We start from the raw sequence: 18011 nt of genomic DNA, 5'->3' as shown, positions 1-18011 counted from the left end.
GGTGTGAACAGGTTTGCAATTTGGAATGGGATGGGACGCATGCTCAAAATTTACTAACGGTTATGAGAGTGGCACTATTCTCGGAACGTGTAACGTGGGCACGTACGCCTTATCGGCCGCGTACGTGGCATTTGCACCATACGCTGCACCGCAATAGGCAATGTCAGCACACGTCTTGTTCCAAAAACCATGCGCGCTCATTATTACCATCGCACACGCTTCTTTTAATTAGAATGTGTGTGCCCGTCTAGTGCATACACGTTGATCTATCTAACTGTTTCAGTTTGTTGTGACTAATCGCAAACAGTTCATCCGTGTGAAGTGTATGCCATCAATCGCACACACTTTGATCTGGCTAGCCCATTTCTGTTCTGTTGCCTAATCGCAAACAGTTAATCCTTCTAAAGTGTATGCCCTCAATCGCACACACCTTTATCTAGCTGCCCGTTTCTATTGTTCCTCGTCATCACAAATAGTTCCTCGTCATCGCACACGCCTTCAACTGTCTACTCGTTTATTTTGTTTCGCCTCATCACAAATAGTTCATTGAACTAGACGGTATGCCCTGCATCGCACACGCAACTAAAATTTGAACCTTGTTTGATGGCTCTGCCATCGCAAACGTTTTGCACATTTTTACGGTTCTTTTACACCACCGTTTGCGATTATTGCATCGCACATAGTTTCGTCGAAGGGTCTCTGATCGTAGTGTCGCTTTAGCAGCATCCTACAGTAGTGAACGTCTGGCAGAGCAAAGCTGATGACTACTCGATAGTTCAGTGTGCCATGCTTTACTGCTTAGAATCGGGACTTCAAAGACGTTTTGAACGTCATGGAGCATATGAGATGTTCCAGGAGTTGAAGTTAATATTTCAAGCAAATGCCCGAGTTGAGAGATATGGAGTCTCCAACAAGTTCTATAGCTGCAAGATGGAGTAGAACAGTTCTGTCAGTGAACACATATTGTCTGGATACCATAACCACTCGACTCAGCTGGGATTTAATCTTCCTGATGATAGTGTCATTGACAGATTTCTTCAATCACTGCCACCAAGCTATAAAGGCTTTGTGATGAACTATAATATGCAAGGGATGGAAAAGACAATTTCCGAGCTCTTCGCGATGCTAAAGGCTGCAGATGTAGAAATCAAGAAGGAGCATCAAGTGTTGATGGTGAATAAGACCACTAGTTTCAAGAAAAAGGGCAAAGGGAAGAAGGGGAACTTCAAGAAGAACAGCAAGCCAGTTGCTGCTTAAGGGAAGAAGCCCAAGTCTGAACCTAAGCCTGAAATTGAGTGCTTCTACTGCAAAAGGACTGGTCACTGGAAGCGGAACTGCCCCAAGTATTTGGCAGATAAGAAGGATGGCAAAGTGAAAGGTATATTTGATATACATGTTATTGATGTGTACCTTACTAATGCTCATAGTAGCGCCTAGGTATTAACTCGAAACAGGGGCTACGGATTAAACAAAGATTGGCTAAGGACGAGGTGACGATGCGCGTGGGAAATGGTTCCAAAGTCGATGTGATCGCCGTCGGCACACTACCTCTACATCTACCGTCAGGATTAGTTTTAGACCTAAATAATTGTTATTTGGTGCCAGCGTTGAGCATGAACATTATATCTGGATCTTGTTTGATGCGAGACGGTTATTCACTTAAATCAGAGAATAATGGTTGTTCTATTTATATGTGTAATATCTTTTATGGTCATGCACCCTTGATGAGTGGTCTATTTTTGTTGAATCTCGATTTTAGTGATACACATATTCATAATATTGAAGCCAAAAGATGCAAAGTTAATAATGATATTGCAACTTATTTGTGGCACTGCCGTTTAGGTCATATTGGTGTAAAGCGCATGAAGAAACTCCATGCTGATGGGCTTTTGGAATCACTTGATTATGAATCACTTGATGCTTGCGAACCATGACTCATGGGCAAGATGACTAAGACTCCGTTCTCCGGAACAATGGAGCGAGCAACTGACTTATTGGAAATAATACATATTGATGTACGCGGTCCGATGAGTGTTGAGGCTCGCAATGGGTATCGTTATTTTCTAACCTTCACAGATGATTTGAGCAGATATGAGTATATCTACTTAATGAAACATAAGTCTGAAATATTTGAAAAGTTCAAAGAATTTCAGAGTGAAGTGGAAAATCATCATAACAAGGAAATAAAGTTTCTGCGATCTGGTCGTGGAGGTGAATATTTGAGTTATGAGTTTGGTCTTCATTTGAAACAATGTGGAATAGTTTCTCAACTCACGCCACCTGGAACACCACAGCGTAATGGTGTGTCCGAAGCGTACTTTATTAGATATGGTGCGATCTATGATGTCTCTTACCAATTTACTGCTATCGTTTTGGGGTTATGCTTTAGAGACGGCTGTATTCACGTTAAATAGGGCACCATCTAAATTCGTTGAGACGACATCATATGAACTGTGGTTTGGCAAGAAACCTAAGCTGTCGTTTCTTAAAGTTTGGGGTTGCGATGCTTATGTGAAAAAGCTTCAACCTGATAAGCTCAAACCCAAATCGGAGAAATGTGTCTACATAGGATACCCAAAAGAGACTGTTGGGTACACCTTCTATCGTAGATCCGAAGGCAAGATATTCGTTGCTAAGAATGGATCCTTTCTAGAGAAGGAGTTTCTCTCGAAAGAAGTGAGTGGGAGGAAAGTAGAACTTGATGAGGTAATTGTACCTTCTCTGAATTGAAAAGTAGTTCATCACAGAAACCAGTTCAAGTGATTCCTACACTAATTAATGAGGAAGTTAATGATAATGATCATGAAACTTCAGATCAAGTTACTACCGAATCTCGTAGGTCAACCAGAGTACGATCCGCACCAGAGTGGTATGGTAGTCCTGTTCTGGAGGTCATGTTACTAGACCATGACGAACCTACGAACTATGAGAAAGCGATGATGAGCCCAGATTCCGCGAAATGGCTTGAAGTCATGAAATCTGAGATGGGATCCATGTATGAGAACAAAGTGTGGACTTTGGTTGACTTGCCCGATAATCGGCAAGCAATAGAGAATAAATGGATCTTCAAGAAGAAGACTAACACTAACGATAATGTTACTGTCTACAAAGCTCGAGTTGTCACAAAAGGTTTTCGACAAGTTTAAGGAGTTGACTACGATGATACCTTCTCACCCGTAGAGATGCTAACGTCTGTCCGAATCATGTTAGCAATTGCCGCATTTTATGATTATGAAATTTGGCAAATGGATGTCAAAACTGTATTCCTTAATGGATATCTTAAAGAAGAGTTGTATATGATGCAACCAGAAGGTTTTGTCGATCATAAAGGTGCTAACAAAGTGTGCAAGCTTCAACGGTCCATTTATGGACTGGTGCAAGCCTCTCGGAGTTGGAATATACGCTTTGATAGTGTGATCAAAGCATATGGTTTTATACAGACTTTTGGAGAAGCCTGTATTTATAAGAAAGTGAGTGGGAGCTCTGTAGCATTTCTAATATTATATGTGGATGACATATTATTGATTGGAAATAATACAGAATTTCTGGATAGCATAAAAGGATACTTGAATAAGAAATTTTCAATGAAAGACCTCGGTGAAGTTGCTTATATATTGGGCATCAAGATCTATAGAGATAGATCAAGACGCTTAATTGGACTTTCACAAAGCACATACCTTGAATTCTTTTTGTAAGAAGTTCAAAATAGGTCAGTCAAAGAAAGGGTTCTTGGCTGTGTTACAAGGTGTGAAGTTGAGTCAGACTCAATGCCTGACCACTGCAGAAGATAGAGAGAAAATGAAAGTCATTCCCTATGCCTCAGTCATAAGTTCTATCATGTATGCAATGTTGTGTGCCTCACTATTAGTTTAGCAGGAAGGTACCAAACATGGGCGGAGCCAGGATTTGGACATGAGGGGGGCGAAAAGCCGACGTTCACAAAATTCATGGAATATCACAATATTTTAAGTCTCACGACAGCATTGATGACAAATCATAAAATATTTGTTTGGAACTACAAAAGAATGGTACATTTTTTTAGTGGAGAGTGGTACATTTCTATTAACTTAAATTGAGCTCTACGACCACCAGCGACGAACAAACATGAACTCCGATATGTTCCTTACCATTATAGACAATCATGCAATGTCGAAGAAAATCATTTTGTTTTAAAAAAGTGTGTTGACTAGGCGAAGAAGTTTGTTTGGTTATCGCGGCCTACACTAGAAGATTTATGACCAACCATAGTAATCTACTATCAACGAATTAGTATGTTGTAATTTTACTTGTTTAAAATTATCCAACGGTCAAATCGGAAACCAAAGACGAGATTTTTATCTCTAGATAGTTGCAAGCATCCAGCTAGAAATGGGCAAGTTGATATTCTAGTTGAGTCCGTTCTTGACTAGAAAAGACTATGATAAGAAAAATCCATCGTTGTGCATGTATTAGACACATCAAATAAGTCATTTTCTCTAGAATACGCACAAACGTGTCATTTATTAAAGAGGATAAAGGTCACATCAAATAAGTCATGTCGTGGATTGAAAATGCACAAGATACTATTATGCTAATTAACTAGACTAAGATCACAATTCATGAAAACAGGATAATTATTAATACCTACGGATGCGTAGTGTTACCTGCTGCCAATATATTCAATCCTGGTCATCTGGCTAGCGACTTCTAGCTGTATTCTGATGATCTGATCTGCATGCATCTAGTCAATTGTATGCAGACAAAGGACAGGGAGTCGTCGTCATGGTGACCAGTGGATAGCTGCCGCAGCAATCTAAGCGCACTAGCAGGACACACAAAACAGCGGATGGCACGAGCGGCAGCCAGCGACGGTGATAAATGCCCTAAGCGGTCCAGGAAAATAGATCAATCCATCAGATCGATTTGATTATCTGTAGGCCAAACAATAGACAGCCACATACATATCTATGGGCTATTGGGCTAATGATGTAATTAGCTGCGGCCATTAGCAATGTTCAGTACAGGGCCTGCTGAAATGTGTTGAGGGGGGCGAGTGATTGGCAGGGGTCTAGCCCCTGCTCGCCCCCCTTGTCTCCGCCCCTGGTATCAAAGTAATCTAGGAGTGGATCACTGGACATCGATCAAGAACATCCTGAAATACCTGAAAAGTATTAAGGATATGTTTCTCGTTTATGGAGGTGACAAAGAGCTTGTCGTAAATGGTTACATCGATGCAAGCTTTGACACTGATCCGGATGACTCTAAATCACAAACCGGATACGTATTTACATTGAATGGTGGAGCTGTCAGTTGGTGCAGTTCCAAGCAAAGCGTCGTGGCGGGATCTACGTGTGAAGTGGAGTACATAGCTGCTTCGGAAGCAGCAAATGAAGGAGTCTGGATGAAGGAGTTCATATCCGATCTAGGTGTAATACCAAGTGCATCGGGTCCAATGAAAATCTTTTGTGACAATACTGGAGCAATTACCTTGGCAAAGGAATCCAGATTTCACAAGAGAACCAAACACATCAAGAGATGCTTCAATTCCATCCACGATCAAGTCAAGGAGGGAGACATAGAGATTTATAAAATACATACAGATCTGAATGTTGCAGACCCGTTGACTAAGCCTCTTCCACGAGCAAAACATGATCAACACCAAGACTCCATGGGTGTTAGAATCATTACTATGTAATCTAGATTATTGACTCTAGTGCAAGTGGGAGACTGAAGGAAATATGCCCTAGAGGCAATAATAAAGTTGTTATTTATATTTCCTTATATCATGATAAATGTTTATTATTCATGCTAGAATTGTATTAACCGGAAACTTAGTACATGTGTGAATACATAGACAAACAGAGTGTCCCTGGTATGCCTCTACTTGACTAGCTCGTTAATCAAAGATGGTTAAGTTTCCTGACCATAGACATGTGTTGTCATTTGATGAACGGGATCACATCATTAGAGAATGATGTGATGGACAAGACCCATCCGTTAGCTTAGCATTATGATCGTTTAGTTTTATTTCTATTGCTTTCTTCATGACTATACATATTCCTCTGACTATGAGATTATGCAACTCCTAAATACCGGAGGAACACTTTGTGTGCTATCAAACGTCACAACATAACTGGGTGATTATAGAGATGCTCTACAGGTGTCTCAGAAGGTGTTTTTTGAGTTGGCATAGATCAAGATTAGGATTTGTCACGCCGTGTATCGGAGAGGTATCTCTGGGCCCTCTCGGTAATGCACATCACTATAAGCCTTGCAAGCAATGTGACTAATGAGTTAGTTACAGGATGATGCATTACGGAACGAGTAAAGAGACTTGCCGGTAACGAGATTGAACTAGGTATGATGATACCAACGATCGAATCTCGGGCAGGTAACATACCGATGACAAAGGGAATAACGTATGTTGTTATGCGGTTTGACCGATAAAGATCTTCGTAGAATATGTAGGAGCCAATATGAGCATCCAGGTTCCGCAATTGGTTATTGACCAGAGATGTGTCTCGATCATGTCTACATAGTTCTCGAACCTGTAGGGTCCGCACGCTTAACGTTCGATGTCGATTTGTATTATGAGTTATGTGTTTTGGTGACCGAAGTTTGTTCGGAGTCCCGGATGAGATCACGGACATGATGAGGAGTCTCGAAATGGTCGAGAGGTAAAGATTGATATATTGGACGAAGGTATTCGGACACCGGAAAGGTTTCAGGACGTTTCAGATATTTATCGGAGAACCGAGGGGTTATCGAAACCCCTCGAAGAAGTTATGGGCCTTAATGGGCCATAAGAGAGTAGGAGAGGGCAGGCCACAAGGTGGCGCCCCCCAAGGCAGTCCGAATTGGACTAGGGGGAGGGGGCGTGGCCCCCTCTTTCCGTCCCCTCTCCCTCTCCTTCCCTCCTCCCCCCTCTTGGAATAGGAGAGGGAATCCTAGTTGGATTCCCCCCTTGGCGCGCCCTCCTTGGCCGCCGGCCTCCTCCTCCCCCTCCTTTATATACGTGGCCAGGGGCACCCCAAAGGACATCAATTGTTCCTCAGCCATGTGCGGTGCTCCCCTCCACAGTTTACCACCTCGGTCATATTGTCATAGTGCTTAGGCGAAGCCTTGGGCGGATCACATCACCAACACCCTCACCACACCGTCGTGCTGATGGAACTCTCCCTCGACCCTCTACTGGATCAAGAGCTCGAGGGACGTCATCGTGCTGAACGTGTGCTGAACACGAAGGTGCCGTACGTTCGGTACTTGGATCGGTTGGATCGTGAAGACGTTCGACTACATCAACTGTGTTAGTAAACGCTTCCGCTTTCAGTCTACGAGTTACGTGGACACACTCTCCTGTCTCGTTGCTATGCATCTTCTAGATAGATCTTGCGTGATCGTGGGATTTTTTTTGAATTACTACGTTCCCCAACATATATAAATCGGAGGGGTTAGTCCGTAGAGGCTATCAGAATTCACATTGGCTAGACGGCTAGGGTTTAGCCATTACGATCTCGAGGTAGATCAACTCTTGTAACCCCTATACTCATCAAAGTCAATCAAACATGAAGTAGGGTTTTACCTCCATTAAGAGGGCCCGATCCTGGGCAAACATCGTGTCCCCTTTGTCTCCTGTTACCTTCGATCCTCAAGCACACAGTTCGGGACCCCCTACCCGAGATCGGCCGGTTTTGACACCGACAGAGAGCAAGTACAATAGAGTGACGTAGGCGGTCTATAAAAGATGCCACATCAGACTTGTGTCTAGTTAGAGGAGAGATGAGAGAAGATAAGCGGGCTACAAGTTTACAGCCAACTGTAGCACAAATTCCAACAACCTTTGCGAGAGAATGACATAGCCACATATTAATGATATACTCCCTCCGTCCGAAAATACTTGTCCTAGAAATGGATAAAATGGATGTATCTGTAACTAAAATAAGTCTAGATACAACCATTTTTAGGACAGATATTTCTGGACGGAAAAAATAATATACTAGTGTGATTAACTATGGTACGGATGAGCTATTAGATTAATTATAAATGATATGTCAACTCCACATAGCCAGCTGCTCTTGGCTATACCATGCTTCAAGGAGTGCCGGGAAATAGCTAGTCATGTCTATTTTATTTTTTTGAGATGAACACATCTTTTTTCCCTTGTTTTTGGGAGAAGCCACATCTACTTTCTGAGCAATATAAGAATGGTATTTTTTTAGACGTACTAGTAAGGATGGTACTTGACAAAGGGAAAATATGAACTTTATTTTTGCACTCTAGCTTCTTACCACCTTGCTTATGCCATTCTATAATTTGACATTTTATTTTTGCTATTTTTAGTTTTGACAATACATCACAATTGCTATTTCATGACAAAACCAATAATTTTAGAGTAGCAATTGTGATACATTGTCAAAATTTAAGAGTGGCAAAAATGAAATAAAAAGTTATCTTTTTTGTCACCGAATGACATTTGCGATGTATTGTTAAAAACTAAGAGTGGCAAAAATAATATGTCAAATTCTAGAGTGACATCAGTAAAGTAAGCAAAATCTAGAATGACAAAAACAAAGTTTTGGGCAAGCCCATTGAGCTTCTTCTTCATCATTCCAAATGCCCAAACAGCAACCGGGCCAACCCTAGCAGGCTAAACCCTCATTTTCAGTTCCAACGCTCCTCCTCCTCCTGCGCCGCCGCCGCCGCCACCACCACCACCATGCTCCGCACCGTCCTCAACTCCGGCGGCGGTCGTCTATGCCGCCTCCCCTCCCTCCTCCCCCACCATCGCCTCATGTCCGGCTCCTCCGTCGCTGCCATATTCTTCCAACCATCCCTGCCGGCGGATCCCGCCACCGCGATCCAGTCAGCCGGCATCGACCTCTCACACCCCAACACCATCCCCGCCCTCCTTGTCCACCCGGACCTCGCCTCCAACTACCCTGCCGCCTCCCGCTTCTTCTCCTGGGCCGCATCCCACGACGCCGCCGTCCTCAACTCCAAGTGCTTCAACTCCATGCTCCAGCTCGCCGCCGCCAACAGCGACGCCGCCCATTTCTGGTCACTCGTCTCCTCGATGCGTTCCAGGGGCTACGGCATCTCGAAGACCACCCTCCAGGCCGCCACGGAGAGCTTCCGGTCCAATGGCATGTCCAAGGACGCCGACATGATCCAGAAGGCCTTCTTCGCGCACTCCAGGAACGCAGCGGTGGCGGAGGCGTGCAAGATTCTCCGCTCAGATGCCGATGAGTTATCTAAGCTGGACAAGCTGAATCAATTGGGCGTTGAGGTGAGTGATGAGATGGTGGCACTGGTTGTGGAGAAGATTGGGCAGTTTCCGCGACAGGCAATGGTGTTCTTTAATTGGGTGGAGCAGTCAGCTGGGGCAGGGATCAACTGGGGCAAGGTTTACAATGCAATGGCAAAGATCATTGGCCGGGAGGATTCTATTGAGGAGTTCCGAGAGGTCCTGCGGAAGATGAGCAGTAAGGAGGTTGGGCTGGATAAGGAGGTGTACGTTATTCTCATCGATAGGTTTCTCAAGAGGAAGATGTTTGAGGATGCAGTAGACTTGTTCCGGTTTGCAATGGGTGGGACGGAGAAGCCATCGGCTCAGGATTTTGTGTTCTTATTGAAGAAGCTTGTTGTGAGGGATGATATGGATCTGAAGCTGGTGATGAGGGTTGTGCGGATCTATCAGAAGGCTGGGAATGAGGTGAAGTCTTCCGTGTTTGATGCTGTTATCAAGTCGCTGAGAAGCGTAGAAAGGCTTGGTGAGAGTGGCAGGGTGTTGAAGGCCATGGAGCACGGTGGTTTTGCACCAGACAGCACTGTACATGGAAAAGCTGTTCTTGCAATGTGTGATGCTGGGAATCTGGAAACAGCGCACAAACATTTGGCTCGTGTGGAAAAATCAGGGCATAAGTTGGATCCACCTGTATGGTCTGCTTTGGTTCAGAAGTATTCCCTTGGTGATGATGTTGATATGGCAGTTTCATGCTTCCCCGAAATGCTGGAAAGAAGAAGTGGCAATCAGGTTGGTAGCGCTCTTGAGGTGCTTGTGTATGGGCTGTGCAGGAAGAAAGAAGCAAAGGAAGCGTTCAAAGTTCTGAAGGACCTGGTGTTGGAAAAGGATGTGGTTCCTTGGCAAAGTACCTACAAGTATTTGATCCACAAGTTGATCCGCCAAGGGCATCTTAAAGAAGCATTTGATGTGCTAGGTTTAATGAAAAGTAATGGATTTCCGCCTTATATCAATCCATTTATCACACACATTTTGAAATCTGGTACCGTGGATGATGCCCTGGGTCTGCTAAACGCAATGTCTTCAGAGGAGTTCCCATCAAGAACAGTTTACATGCGCTTGTTTCAAGGTCTGTTCAAAGAGGGGAGGCATGAAATTGCCCGGCAGCTGCTCTCGGTATCTCCTGGAAGTGTCCAAAACCACGCAGATGTTCTCGACCTCTTCTATAAGATGAAGATTGAAGAACCTACAGCAGCGTTGTAGACTATTCTTATGTTGAATCGAATTGCTGATGCTTGTATTTCAATTGGCATTTTGTATTCCCCCTTGGTTTTGTAACTGGCCTTTGAGCCAGAATCAGAAGTTTGGATGGCAGAAAACTTCTTTGCTGAAATGCCTACTTGTCCTCTAAAAAATAAATACCATTCTTTTTTCCTCTCTGCCATGGAAATTCTTTTTTCTGTTTGTGCCACATATTTATATGCTTCATGTAGCAATAGCCATCTTGCAATAGTGCCAATTTAAATGATTGGCATCAGTGTACCAGTTTCCTGTAGTTCTCCTTAATGCACTGCTCATTTGGTGTTCAGCTTGATGGTCGTACGAAATTGAGTTCTGTCATTCTGGTACTATATGTGTAGTATACTAATTTTCTTTTCTATTTATAGTTGGCACATGTACATATACACTCTCCAATCTCTGTATGGGGATAATGACCGGCATGCATGTTAGTGTATCACAAGACTCTGTAAGAAGTCTATATTCCACTCATGTAATCTTGTGGTGTAAGTTCATTGTGTATACACAGCTCTGCTTGAGTTCCTATCAAGGTAACATCAGATTGATCAAATGCGCGTGTGAGGAGAAAACATATCCATGTCAGTTGATATGCTGGCCATCTGTGCAAAAAATCTGGGCTGAGCAAAGGGGCGAAGCAGGCAGTGATGCTGCTGCGCCGAACTATGTTATGATCATCATGACTGCTGATCTTTGGTGTCTTCTTTTAATCTTAATTGAGCGACAGAATCAAACAATCTAGTCGCTGTTCTGCACCGGCGTTAACTCACACCTGGAACAACATTGCAGAAGTACTAGTCAGCACTGAAAGATTATTTTTCATCAGAGCAGCAGCAGCATTTCTGTCGAATTGAGCCCAGGCTCGTTTCAGCAATTTGCTACCGGGAAGAATCAATCTGTTGTGCTGAAACGGGTACCTTTTCTGGATGAAAGCTCCTTTTCGACTTCTGAGAATATTTCCTTCAGCCTGTTGGTGGAATTCGACATGACATTCTTTGTAGCCTTCTTTTGGTGCCTAGTGCCCTTCAACCAGACAATCCCTAACATCACCTGAATGCTACAGGAGTTTGGTTTCAACGCCGTGCTCATCATATGGTACTTGAGCTGGATCTGCAATTTTGGAAGAGAAAGAATGTCATGATCCTGCAATATGATATTAAACATGCAAGCATTTTCATCAGATCCAGTCTTGACTGTCTAAGTTATCTCACACTCGAATAGTCTTCATGCAGGACGCCTTGGAGGGTCATGACCTCCTCAAGGACCCACCCGTCTCGATTCTGTAAGTTATATTTTTGTTGCTTGGTTGTCGCTTCTCCTCCATATTTTGATAGCCTAAAGCTGATCTGCCTCTGGTATATGTTTCGGTTTACTGGCTCCCATTCTGTTGGTGAGTAGTCAACACAACCAGCCTTCTGCATCACCTTGTGTTCCAGTGGACCTCCGGAGAACATCTCCATCAAGGCATTGACCTGTGAGTACATAATCGAAGAGGTTTAAACAGATGCTTTTACAAGTGCATTATACAAGGTGCCAAACATGCGTTCATTGAGAGAGAGCAAGGCCCACATCAACAGAAAGAACAGCCGAGTAGACTTCTGACATTTTTACATCTTCGTTGCCCAACAGAGAAACTTCTTCATTGGGGAGCTGTTTTGGTTCAGGTTCTTTGTCGGTCGTCTCTCCCTTTTGTTCTAGACCCGATGACCGTGTTTTCCAAAGTGCCATAATAACTCTGTTAGACATCAGATTGGTATACATCATCAACTACTTGATAAGAGAAATTGGTGGAAAATTGAAATGGGAGAATAGGAGTTAAAAAAGTGCCATAATAACTCTGCTAGACGTCAGATTTTCCAAAGTGCCATCTTAACAGAAGTATAGCAAGATATTAGTCTGCATGCTGTGTTATTGTGAAAATGTGTGTAGGATAGCCTGATACCAATTAATCCCTCTGTCTAGACATTTAAGTTGTCATGCCATCTAAAGTGTATGAAGAATGCAAAGATCCACTGCATGAAAAGATTGTTTTAGATTTTTCTTGCAAATTCTTTTCTGTTTTGTTCTTATTTTTCATATCCTATCATGTTCAGAAAAATGTTGTCTGAAGTCTTGCATGAAAGACTTCAAACAAGTTGAATGACCTACATTTCTAGATGGAGGGAGTGTCTTTCTATTGTGTGTGTGCGCATATGCTCATACAATTTGGGGAGTAGTAGTCATGTGGACGAAAGTGTCCTTCTAATCCTGAGCTCAAAATGCTCCAGCTATGAACACTAAAAATACGAAAAGCAGAAATAAAATTCAAAAATAATGTTTCTTTTTTACAACAAACATTGCTGAGTTTTCTGCCTGTGTGCAAATTGTCGTGATGAAATCTCATTCCTGGAGGTCTGGACGAAAATAACAAAATCAGTGCTCCAAAATGCTTTCAAAAATAGTCTTTTTGGAGAATCGTTTTTTTTTTGCCCAGACCTTCACGAATGTCATTGGAAATGTCTTGTTTGAACTCTGTAGACACGAAAGAAATAAAAACAAATGGCAAAAGGGAAAAGAAAACACCTGTGAGCATCGTTGAATGAGACAAATGTTTGGAAATGGAACCTCAGTCTTCCTTGAGGATCCTGTGTTTTGGCACCATGCCTGGCTTCTAGACCTCTGTCCTTCTGGAGGATGATCATCAAGGATGGACTGCCAACTGTTGAAAGAGACGGTGGAACAACCTGGATATCATCAATGTCTTCCCAAAGAAAGAAAAACTTGGTTTTCCGCCCAAATATATTGGAATAAAATCCAATTATTCTTGGGGAAAGAAAGAGGCGCCCCTGCAAAAAAAAATACAATGTTCAGTTTCTCGATTGATTTTCTAGCTTTGTCCTAAGTCAACCTTCTTTAAGTTTGACCAAGTCCAGAAAAATATATCAACGTCTACAACTCCAAATTAGTTTCATTATATTCATCATAAAATATTTTTCGTACTTAGATACTCCCTCCCTTTCTTTTTACTCCGCATATATGGTCTGTTTGAAGTCAAACTATGCAAAGTTTGACCAAATTTATATTAAATATATCAACATTTACAATACTAAAGTTATATAGTATGAAAATTAATTTCATGATGCACCTAATGATATTGATTTCGTATTGTGAATGTTCATAATTTTTTCCTATAGAGTTGGTCAAAGTTCATGACTTTAGACAAATTTTATATGCAGACTAAAGAGAAACGGAGGGAGTATATTTGATTTGAAGATATTAGCACATTATATATAGACTTGGTAAAATATAGAAAAGTTTGATTTAAGACAAAGATAGAACTTCAAATAATTCTTCTGCGTTCGTGTCATGGCCGAGCATCCCATGTCTCTCTGCTCCGGGCACCATGTCGACACCTGCTATGTTCGTGACATGTGTTGTACCACCACTTGTATTCACTATTAACTTCTATCAATGAAATGATATGCAAGCTTTGCGTATTCGCGAAAAAAAGAACTTCAAATAATTTGGAACAATGAGAGTAAACGTGAATTCAACTCAACACACCTAATTACCTGAAGTGGCATTTTCCTTTTTAGGTGGCAGGTGAAATCATCAATAAGAAATTCTTCTGGAGGAAGGCTAAAGAGCTTACGGAATGATGAATTTGTCTGAGAGGACCGCAAGGGCATCTGAACATTCAGTCATACGCAACTTCAGTAAATACTTTGTGCTGAAAATGACAATTAATCATATGTTAGCCAACTCATACCTTCTTGCCGACTTCTTTCCCCATCTTTTCCAGATAATTCATAACAACTTCAGTCCCACGTGAGTTGTTCAAAAAAATTCTTAAATGTAACTTGGGCTCAGATCCTTGGGCAAACCTTCCATCGAGAGGAAGCCATGTATCATCCAAATCTGACAAATTGTTTTTCACAAAATTTATTTCTGTGCGACCAATAGCATTATCATCGAGTGGTCCATCTGAATCATGCACAACCACGTCCAACCTTGATGGGGGATCATCCATTGCATCAAATTCAAATATCTCTAGAGAGTTAAAAAGACCACGGTATCAGCAAATGCTCTGAGAAGGTCATACGTTGGTCTTTCCAGTTCGACAAACTTACCATTCCATTTTGGTTCTGATGTCTGGAACTTAACTGAGCTAGTTTTCCTCTTCCCATTGCACATAAAAACTACATAAGGATCAGCCAAGCCTGGTGTGCCTGCACCTACTATGCCGCTTCCCTCAATAAGTGCAACAGTCAGCAACCAGCCATCACCATGAGCTTTGACCCCATGATCGCTGCCTAATATTGGAAGGGCAAAGATTTACATGTGCTTACAGTTTATTCCCAATGAAAGGAGTGGAGATATATGAGTAGCAATGAAGGGAATGAAAGTATAGTTCTTAAGATGAACAAATTGTGTTTATTAAATCATCTCAACAATTGAAGCAATTCTAGAAAAAGAGTAGTTAGAGAGGGATGAGGAAAGCATAATATTCACTCGTCCTGAATTAATATTTACAGAATAAAAAGTGTGTCTATCAATAGATACATATGTACTACATTTTTTGGATAAAGAGAAATAATTACCACGTTTTCTCCAGGCCTGCAAAAAACGTTGACCTACTTTGAAGATATTCTTCCCCTGAAGAATCAAAAGAGCACAAAATACAACCTCCCCAATTGAATCTGGAAGATCAATACCAAAATATTCAAGCCCTCCATGCACCATTTTACTGGGCTTGACTAAACGAAGGTGTGCAATGCCATACACTGCAACAGTAAATGAGAATATGAATGCAAAGCTCCCAAGGAAGCGGGCAACCAGCTTCCAGTTGGATTGTTCATGAGTCTGCAGTGAAGCTAGAATCTTGTCTTTGCTCGATTTAGCGTCATCTAGCTCAGCTACTTTGATTTTCTTGGAAAGCAATTCAGTGAACTGTGCATATCCTTCTCTGAGGCCTTGCCTTGTCCCATTCTCAATCATTCCTTTCAGCATTGTGCTCTGAACAAAGTTGAGGCGCCAACTTATAGTCAGCTGTGAGGTTTGTTCTTCAGATTGCAATGGGGTACCTGGTATTATACAGTACAATATCTCCACCTTGAAACAATTACCGCAGGGAACTTCAGGAGTACTAACACTAGAAAGCACAGCAAACGAATTTCCAGCTGCCTTCAAGTATGTCTGCTTTTCTGTAGCTTTTACAGCCTTGACTAATTTGCTTGCAGCTTTTGTGTAAGTTAATGTCCTTTTCACAGAATTTTCGTTATTCTCATATTTCCAGGGATCAATTTGAAACCCACTTAGTCCTTGAACTTCTGCAACTGCTGGCCAGAAATCTGAATTCGCTGAAAACAGCATGGCATTCAATTCAGCTGGTTTAATAATGTAAGATTGCTCCAGCAGAACGCCACCAGGTAAGTTTCCTGGCATTGCACCACCTTGATCTTTAGACTCCATAGTTTTCAGTAGTTCATCAAGATTAACTTCGGGCATGCCGTTCTTGCCATTTTCAGAGGATCCAGCTATTTCTGTTTCTTGAAACTGATCTATGGGATCGGGGTCTGATGTTAGAGAAGGTCCGGCATCAGCAGCTTTACGGAAGTATCGAGCCAAGACCTCCACTACTGATGATGCATTGCCGGTAGCATCGCCGTCATCCTCTTCAGGTTCCAGAATAACTGCTTGCTGTGTGGTGCCACAAGGTAGGCTGCTCGGGACTTTTTGGTCCGTGTTGCTTTGGGTCAACTGATCCACACCACTACGGTAGAATGCACGGTCCATGCTAGCGCAGGCTGATTGATCCAGGCTGCTAGCAACTGCTGATAAGGAGGACTCGTTAGTTTCAATTGACCTAGTTGAGCTGCACGGCGTATCGTTGATAAGTTGCATCAGAATGTTTTGCGACTCATTGCAGTGGCCTTCCCTAACCGATAGGTATATCTTCAGGCAAATTTCACCTGCAAAATTAAAAAAATAGTGAGCAATGCTTACTTTTAGCCTTTAGGTTCAGCTATAACTTACCAGCGACTTTCAACTGACCTTATCATAAAAGCATTTTGCGGAATAGCAGCTAATACTTGTGAATGTATAAATTCAGTTAGTTCTTGGCCCGATGCAAATTCAGTGGATTGAGACTCCTCAAAATTCCATGAACATGTACGTTTTTTTAGAAAAGGAGGAGTGTACGTATACCTTAGCAAACTTCTCGGAGAAATTTCCTACTTCTAAAACCCCTGACACCCAATTTGAACAGCACATGGGGATGGGGCACTCCCTTTCACCCACATGTAAACAGGACAGGATGCTCAATTCGGTAGGTAGCTTAATTATTACATTTATTTATCTTGACTACTCCCTCCGTTCGGAATTACTTGTCTCGAAAATGGATGTATCTAGAACTAAAATATGTCTAGATACATCCATTTCTGTGACAAGTAATTCCAAACGGAGGGAGTACATTTCAGGCTTGCAATCTCATCTTCAGTAAAGCATCTATCTTGGAAACATCTAAAGCAATCAAACATGGCGGGTTTGCAAAATGCGACGAACGAACGAATGAAGGTTGTACCTACGTACCGCGTTTTTTGCTCCTGAACTTGCTGCTCTTGGGCTGGAGCTGGTACCAGGCGGTGGCGAGCGAGTGGTCCTCCGTCTCCAGGATGGCGGAGAGCGGCACCTTGACGCGGCCGAGGAAGTCGGTGCTGAAGAACCTGTTCTCGTTGAGCACGGAGACGACGAGGTCCTCGGCGACGTCCGCGACGAGGAAGCCGAACTCCTCGTCCCAGACGGGGCTGAGGCTCCGCTTGACCACCGTCGTCTTGGCCCGCCGCCTCCCGAGCTGCAGGCGCACGTAGGGGTCGCTGGAGCCGTTGAGGTAGATGGCCGGGAGCCCCCGCGCCTCCAGCACGTGCACGCACAGCCGCATCGGCGCGCTCCGCTGGGCCAGCTCCGGGCGCGCCACCGCGCCCATCGCGACCTTGGGGGAGGGGAAGGGGGAGGCGGGAGAGCAATGGCGGACGGCGACCTCGCTGCTTCGCCCCGTCCAATTGGGGATTTGGATGAGAGAGAAGGAGAAGGGGGGCCAGAGGATTGCCCGCCACCGTTTGAATTGGAGAGGCGTTTGTCTCGTGGCGGTTTGGGGCCCTCGAGATTCGTGCGGGATGAGGTGGAGCGGTTTGGGACCGTTGGATCTGCGGGGCGGGTCGTGGCTTCCACCAAACACGTTGCAGGTGCTCCGAGCTATGTGGGTTGCCTCAGGTTAAGGATAACCCTTTTTCAGGAACGGGTTAAGGACAACCTGATAATAAGTGCCTAATTCAGATAAAGCTATTTCTTTGTTGAAACATAGATAAAGCTATTTTCTTTGCAAGAAGGCCAAGCTATATATACATATTAAAATTGTCTAAGAACATTCTTAAAATGTACGTACTACCTATATTAAACAGCCAAAAACGTCTTACATTTAGAAACGGAGGGAGTAGAAAATAAAAAAAACATGTCC

General features: G+C 43.0%; 2 protein-coding genes across 3 annotated transcripts; one reads left to right on the top strand and one right to left on the bottom strand.

Moving 5' to 3' along the window:
• Positions 1-8584: 8584 nt before the first annotated feature.
• On the top strand, positions 8585-10659 carry LOC125517404 (pentatricopeptide repeat-containing protein At3g02490, mitochondrial). The gene has a single exon (XM_048682599.2). It carries the CDS (start codon positions 8696-8698, stop codon positions 10481-10483), a length of 1788 nt encoding a protein of 595 aa, XP_048538556.1. The 5' UTR covers positions 8585-8695; the 3' UTR covers positions 10484-10659.
• A 470-nt stretch (positions 10660-11129) lies between these two features.
• On the bottom strand, positions 11130-17535 carry LOC125517403 (C2 and GRAM domain-containing protein At1g03370-like). Of its 2 annotated transcripts, XM_048682598.2 has the most exons (10): positions 17087-17533; positions 15097-16467; positions 14626-14808; positions 14265-14545; positions 14068-14184; positions 13079-13341; positions 12086-12251; positions 11728-11988; positions 11434-11626; positions 11130-11288 (listed from the first exon to the last, which is right to left on the bottom strand). In XM_048682598.2, exons 1-10 carry the CDS (start codon positions 17478-17480, stop codon positions 11278-11280), a joined length of 3240 nt encoding a protein of 1079 aa, XP_048538555.1. In that variant the 5' UTR covers positions 17481-17533; the 3' UTR covers positions 11130-11277. The 2 variants fall into 2 exon arrangements, with proteins under 2 accessions (XP_048538555.1, XP_087383347.1); XM_087527221.1 differs by lacking the exon at positions 11130-11288 and having other exon boundaries at positions 11408-11626; positions 17087-17535.
• Positions 17536-18011: the final 476 nt, after the last annotated feature.

This window comes from Triticum urartu, chromosome 6A (assembly GCF_056163025.1).
Source record: "Triticum urartu cultivar PI428250 chromosome 6A, HENAU_Tu73, whole genome shotgun sequence".
Classification (NCBI taxonomy): domain Eukaryota; kingdom Viridiplantae; phylum Streptophyta; class Magnoliopsida; order Poales; family Poaceae; genus Triticum; species Triticum urartu.
The sequence above is the reverse complement of the archived record's forward strand: the minus strand, read 5'-3'. Positions and strand labels throughout refer to the sequence as shown.